Source organism: Orycteropus afer, unplaced genomic scaffold, assembly GCF_000298275.1.
Source record: "Orycteropus afer afer isolate SDZICR_OR568_19922 unplaced genomic scaffold, OryAfe1.0 scaffold00713, whole genome shotgun sequence".
In the NCBI taxonomy this organism is placed as follows: Eukaryota; Metazoa; Chordata; class Mammalia; order Tubulidentata; family Orycteropodidae; genus Orycteropus; species Orycteropus afer.
The window spans coordinates 1,005,600-1,012,888 of NW_006922300.1; the positions used below are offsets into that span (position 1 = coordinate 1,005,600).

Consider the following 7,289-nt stretch of genomic DNA (forward strand, 5'->3'; position numbering starts at 1 on the left):
ACTGTGGATGCGCCGGTGCTCCAGGAGTGCAATGTTGCGCCGGAAGAGTTTCCCACACTCAGGGCAGGCAAAGGGCTTCTCACTGCTGTGGACGATCTGGTGCTTGATGAGATTGGAGTTTCGGCTAAAGGATTTTCCACACCGCTGGCATACGTGTTTGTCTCTGCCTTTGGAACACTGCTGTCTGAGGCCTGGAGCTAGCCTAGAGCCACTGTGGTTATCTCTCTGTGTGATGGTCTCTCCTGTGGCTGCTCTCCACTGCTGACTGAAGTCTGAGTGTTCCTCATTCTCAGAGCTGCCTTGGCCTCTCTCCCTGGGATGGTCACTCCTCCTGGGACATGTCTTCAGAGAACACGTGTGTTTCTGCTTAGGCTCAAGTGTTTTCTCCCACAGCCTCGCTAACTGATCCTCATTGCCACCCTGCAGCCCAGCCCCAGGCAGTTCTTTTCTAGAATGTTTCTGCTCTGAAATAGATGTCTTGCTCCTGTCACCTGTAAAGACAGTGAACACCAACCAATGTCACCACCTCCCTGGGTGTCTATTTGGCATCTTGTTCTCCATCTTCCCTCTTACACCAAGCCAGAGTAGTAAGTGGCAAAGGAGAAGTGAACCAGGAAACAAAGGCATGTGGGAAGATGATTAGAGAGGGGAAAACCATTGAGGAGGGCAGAGAAGACAGAAAAGGGGAGGTGGTGGAGTGAGCCAGAAGAACTAGGGATGGTAGGAAGACAGGACAGGAGGAAGATGCTACTATAAGGAGACAGCCAGAGGGAGGCTTCTCTTCACCCAGTACCTTGATGGGGAGACTGAAATCTACCATTAAAGAGCATTCCCCACCCAGATGCAGCACCTTCCTCTTCCAGCATGCCTCATGCAGGTCTTCTGAGCACCCTCACTCACCTCCAGGAGTCATTCCTCCAGTCCCCATTCTGTGGGTGTTAGTTAGCCAGGGCCCCTCCCCTCGCTCCAGCTGAGACACCAAGTTCGGTTTGGGAAAGGAAAATCCTGTTTGTGGGAAAGAAGAGGGTCAGGACTACTCTGGTTAAGGCCTGAATTCTTCCTGAGCACAGCCAGCCTTAGTCTCTTCAGATAAGAGAAGAAAAAGAACTCTCTAGAAAGTGCCACCTCACAGGTCCTGCAAAGAAAGCAAAGGGCTCCTGAAAATACAGGGGCCAGGTGGGTACGTTGTTGTTGTTGTTGTTGTGTGCCATTGAGTCGGCCCCGACTCATAGCGACCCCTCCTTGGGTTTCCGAGGCAGTATCACTACGGAAGTAGGATTGCCCAACCTTCCTTCCGAGGAGTGGCTGGTGGGTTTGAACCGCCAGCCTTCTGGTTAGCAGTCAAGTGCTTTAGCCACTATGCAGGGAGTCTTAAGTGGGCAATGAGGACAGAGATGTTACGTGACCTGCAAGGAGGAGAAGCTTGTAAGAAGTGGACATCTGTGTTGAGACCCTGGAGCAGGGACTTAACAGGGGACAAGGCCTCAGGAGTATCAGGAAACTGATGGCTATCCACCTCTGGTCAGAGCTGGGGGCTACTTATGCCCTGAAAGCCAAAAGACCCTGTTTCACCATCAAATAAGAGTATGGGGTCTCTGTTCCTTACACCAAACTCAACAGAAAATTTCAAAACTCCTCCAGTAACCCCAGACTAGTCTGGTGAGGATAAGTTGAAAAGAAGAAACTTAGGGGGGAGTTCTGGTGGAATAGGCAGACAAGCTACACAGACCCTCTACAGCAAAGCAGTGAGAAACCAATTAAAATTGATACAGAAGATGATCTTGGAACCCTGAATGAAAACAGTTTGTAAGAGACAAATGGAGTGGTGGACTTTTGGCTGTGCCAAGGGCACAGCCATTTTTAATATTTCCCAGTAGCAATCTAAGAATTGGCTCTTCTCGTTAAAAACTGCATGGGCAAGGACTGCATTGGTGCCTGACGACTAGAAAGGAAAACAGCAAAGAAGGAGACAAACAGACCTGTGGACTGCAGGGGCTGTTCTGAGGGTGCAGCTATTTTGAATATTTACAAGTAGCGGGTGCAGCCATTTTGAATATAGGCAAGTGCCATTCTTACCAGAACAGGGACCTAAGAATAGGCTCCGCATGGCAAGGATGGCATGGACAACTGCACTGGAGGCTGATGACCAGAAAAGTACAATATTCCCCTTGTTACTCTTATGCCCCACACTTGGTGAACAGAGGTGTGGCCATCCTCCGCCTCCATCCACCTCCTTGACCAGCAGGAATTCCATCCAGTCTGTGTCCTGAAAGAGCCTGGGTGCTATGCTCCGCCCCCCAGAGTTTTGTTTTTGCTTTTTAATTTTTCTTTTTATCTTCCTCCTTCCTTCCTTTTATTCCCCCCCATTTCCTGTCCCTGTCTTTTTTTTTTTTCCTCTTCCCTCTTGCTCGCTTCCCCTTTTTCTCTATTGGTTCTTCCTCGGAAGGAAGGTTGGGCAATCCTACTTCCGTAGTGATACTGCCTCGGAAACCCAAGGAGGGGTCGCTATGAGTCAGGGTTGACTCGACGGCACATAACAACAACAACAACATTGGTTCTTCCTATCTCTTACTTTTCCTTCTGTAGTTTTCCTATACAATTCTTTTTCTCTTGCTCTTTTCTCTCCTTTCTCCTTCCCCAGACATCGTGTTTCTTTCTTCCTTTCTTTCTTTTTCTCATTATTTTTCTTTTATCCTTTTAAAACAATATATTTTGGAATTTTTTCTTCTTATTTATTTCATTTCTTTTTGTGTGTGTGATTGTTCCTGTTCATGCAGCTTGAGTTTTTTGTTCTTGTGTGTGTGTGTGTGTGTGTATATAAAAGTGGGAGATAGCAACTGTTCCTGCACAACCCAAGCATACCTGCACCTCCTGCAGCCCCACTCACTGCGTGAGGGCCACCACTTGCTTTTGCACCAACTGACCAATGACAGCAAGTGGCCATTACCAGCTCAACTCACCCTCAACTGCCCTTTACAAACAGCTAACAGAGATCTGTGCACACACTCATTCTCTATCACACCCAGCAGGAGACAGGTGGTGAGTGCTTCAGTGCTAACAACTAGTGAATAGAGGAGCACAGTACCCTGCTCACACAGATATATCAAAATAAAACAAAAGGAAAAAAAATCCTGTATGAATCACAGCAACATCCAACCACAAATTAAACATAAATACAACAACATCACAATGTTTCGGAGACAACAGACCATCACAGTCCACACAAAGAAGGGAAATAAAGTAGGAGAAATAAGGGAACATGATACAAACCCAGAAAATATCCCTGAGGTAGCATCAGCATTGGAACTCCCTGAGAAGGAATTCAAAAGAATTGTATTTGGGTACCTTCAATGGAATGACAGATAGATCAAGGAAAACACTGACTAAAATAAGGAAAACATAGACAAAACTCTAGAACAACTTAGGATAACAACACAAGAACAAACTGACAAAAGAAACAAAAAAATAAGAAATGATACAAAAACAACAAATAGAAATCCAGAAGATTAATACTAAGATTTCAGAAATGGATAACACATTGAATGGGCAAAGGAGTATAACTGAATCAATGGAAGACAGATTTAATGAGACTGAAGACAAATACCTCAATACTACTTTGTTAAGGGTTCTATCACACAAAAGATCAAAACAAAATGAAGAAATCCTAAGATTCATGTGGGATACCATTAAGAGGAATAACATACATGTAATTGGAATTCCAGAACAAGATGAGCAAACTGCTAAATATTTCTTGGAAGAGAATTTCCCTAATATGATGAAAGATGAGAATATATCCATTCAAGAAGTTCAATGAACCCCAAATAGGATAGACCCCAACAGTAAATCACCAAGACACATCATAACCAAATTCATCAAAACCAAAGACAAAGAAAGGATCCTGAAAGCAATATGGGAAAAACAAAAAGCTACCTACAAAGGGCAACCAATAAGACTAAGTTCTGATTTCTCAGCAGAAACCATTCAGGAAAGAAGATAATGGGATGGTATATATAAAACTCTGAAGGAAAAAAATTTCCAACCAAGAATTATATACCCAGCAAGAGCTGTCCCTCAAATACGAGGGTGAACTTAAGACATTTCCAGATAAGCAGAAATTAAGGGAAGTTGTTCAAACTAGACCAACCTTACAAGAGATGTGAAAGGGAGTCCTTCAGACAGAGAACCAACAACAGCAAACAACAATGATTAACACACATAATGACATAACCCAGAAATCAACCCAGTTATAGAAGTATCCAAAGTAAAATAAGCTTACAAGACTGTAAAAAGTGAACGAGAGACATCAATTGGTAAATGAGGACAACTACAAACCAAAGAGAGAGAAAGAATAGTGTAGTTACTGAACTTCTAAGTGGTGAAGAAGTCAAGACAATTGGAAGACAGAACAGACTGTTTTAAACTTTGGAAGAAATTTATAAATCAAAGGGTAGCCTTAAAGAAAAATAATAAACCTTTGCAACAAAATAAAAACGAGGAGATGCACAAATACTTAAGAAATAATAAAAAAAAATAGCAATGAAGGAGATAACACAATTAATAAACAATATGAACTCAGCACAGAAAATTATATGGAACAAAGAAATCAGCAATACCACAAAAAGCAGGTAACAAAATGACAGAAATCAATTCATACTTGTCAATAATTACACTGAATGTCAATGGATTAAATGCACCACTCAAGAGATAAAGAGCTGCAGACTGGATAAGAAAACGTAACTCATTAATATGCTGCCTACAAGAGACACACCTTAGAGACAAAGACAAAAGCAGACTAAAAATCAAAGGTTGGAAAAAGATGTATCAAGCAAATGGCAATCAAAAAATAAAATAAAATAAAATAAAAAAGCAGGAGTGACTATTAATTTCTGATAACACTGACTTTAAGACAAAAACCACCATAAGAGACAAGGAAGGATATTATATAATGATTAAAGGATCGCCTGAACAAGATGACATAACCATAATGTGGTAGTTTGGTTTGTGTGTCAACTTGGCTGGGCCTGGTTGGGTGGCTGAGCAGTTGGTGGTAGTTAATCCCTATGAGGAGACTGGCAATCAGCTCCATGGTGTGGTGGGATCTACCACGAGCAGCTGGGTAGCTGCCTTTGGGTATGTGGCCTGCTTCCTGTATATAAGGAGAAGCTTTGAGAATGGTCTCTAGCCTTTGGCATGCTTGGACCCTGCATGTACCCATGTCATTGCTCAGCAGCCTGCTATGCTCTGCTGACCTTGGGACATACAATGGACTTAAGTTAATGGCCTGCTGTGTGTGGCTTGGTAACATCAGGACTGTGCCTTTTGACTTGTCAACCTTGGGGCTTCTCAGCCTCAGCAGCCTGCGGCTGGCTGGCTGAGTGAAGAAATGCCTCTAGCTCCCGTGGGCCAAGAAGGAGGCAGAGCTGGATCCCAAAGTTGAGGGGCTTTCACCCAGCCCCTAGAGCCTGGCACTTTGAACTTGGACTTAAAGCCTCCAAATTGTGAGAATAAACTCCTGATCGTTTAAGCCATCCCGTTTGTGGTATATTTCTGTCAGAGCAGCACTAGGGAACCAGAACGCATAATAAATACCTATGCACCCAATGAAAGAGCACCAAAAAACATAAATCAGACTTTAACAGAATTGAAACGACATAAAGATGACTCCACAGTCATAGTAGGAGACTTTAATACACCACTTTCAATGAAAGATAGAACAACTTGAAAGAAACTCAACAAAGATGCAGAAGAACTAAACAGTACAATCTACCAACTTGACCTTACAGACATCTATAGAGCACTTTAGCTAACAACAGCACAATATACATTCTTTTCCAGCACACATGGAACATTCTCCAGAATAGACCATATGTTTGGCCACAAACCGGCCTCAAAAAATTCAAAAACACTGAAATATTGCAAAGCATCTTCTCAGATCACAATGCTATAAAATTAGAATCAATACTAGGAAGACCAAAGGAAAAAGAGTGAATGCATGGAAACTGAGTAACACCCCCCTGAGAAATGATTGAGTAATAGAAGAAATAAAAAATGAACAACAACAAAAAAAATTAATGAAATCAAACGAGAATGAAAATACAACATACCAACATGTTTGGGACACAGCAAAAGCAGTGATCAAAGGGCAATTTATGGTGATAGATGCACACATCAAAAAAGAAGAGCGAGCAAAAATCAACACCTTAACCCACCATCTCCAACAACAACAATTAGAAAAAGAACAGCAAAGAAAACCCACAGTCAGCAGAAGAAAAGAAATGATAAAACATTTGAGCAGAAAACAATGACAGGAAATAGACAACAGAAAAAATCAACAAGACTAGAAGTTGGTTCTTTGAAAAGATTAATAAAATTGTCAAACCACTAGGAAACTTAACAAAGGAAAAGGAGAAGATGCAAATAACATGAATAAGAAATAAAATGGGCAATGTCACAACAGAACCAACAGAAATAAAAAGAATACTACCAGGATACTGTGAAGAACTGCACTCCAACAAATTTGAAAACCTAGAAGAAATGGGGAGATTTCTAGAAACACACTACTTACCTAAAGTAACACAGACTGAGGTGGAAAAGTTGAACAGACGCACAACAAAAGAAGAAATTCAACAGGTCATAACAAAATTACCAACAATAGTCCACTATTGTAAAAAGTCAAGGAAAGGTTTACGCATGGAAAGAAACTCTCTTTGTTGATTCCCAGGGATGGGAGGGGAAAATTCCTAGATAGGTTGGAGGAAAAAAAGAAAGAAAGAAAGTGCATATATAGAGATGTGGGGTGTGGAGAGAGAGAGAAGCCAAAGATCATTGGTGATTGCCAGGATTAAGAGGGAGGGGGAAAGGGCAAGCTTTTGTCTCGGGGCATTGGTGGTGGACTATTGAGTTGATGCTAATGGTGGTGGAGTATTTTGGAAAAGGATGGCAATAATGGTGGCACAACATGAAAAATGTCATCACTGTCCCTGAACTGTCAATGGGGAAGTTATCATGTTGGCAAATGTCTTGTTGTGTATATTTTCACAATAAAATAATAAAAAAAGAAGAGACTGAGCAGACCTTGGGGCTTTGAAGGCAGTGAGGTGCAGCAGGCCACAGTGGGCAGAACCTCCCCGACTAGGGTTTGACAGACTGGCTGGCACAAATACAGGTGTTCTGGTTCCCTAGTGCCGCTCTGACAAGAATATATACCACAAATGGGGTGGCCTTAACAAACAGGAGTTTATTCTTACAATTTGGAGGCTTTAAGTCCAAGTTCAAAGTGCCAGGCTTTA

At 42.2% G+C, this 7,289-nt stretch overlaps 1 protein-coding gene across 1 annotated transcript in view; it reads right to left on the reverse strand.

Moving 5' to 3' along the window:
* Window positions 1-7,289, reverse strand: part of ZFP92 (ZFP92 zinc finger protein) — a 13,897-nt gene that overhangs the window by 632 nt on the left and 5,976 nt on the right. Inside the window, 3 exon segments of the mRNA XM_042783174.1 lie at window positions 1-253; window positions 404-484; window positions 891-1,005. Coding sequence (XP_042639108.1) covers window positions 1-253; window positions 404-484; window positions 891-1,005 — 449 coding nt within the window.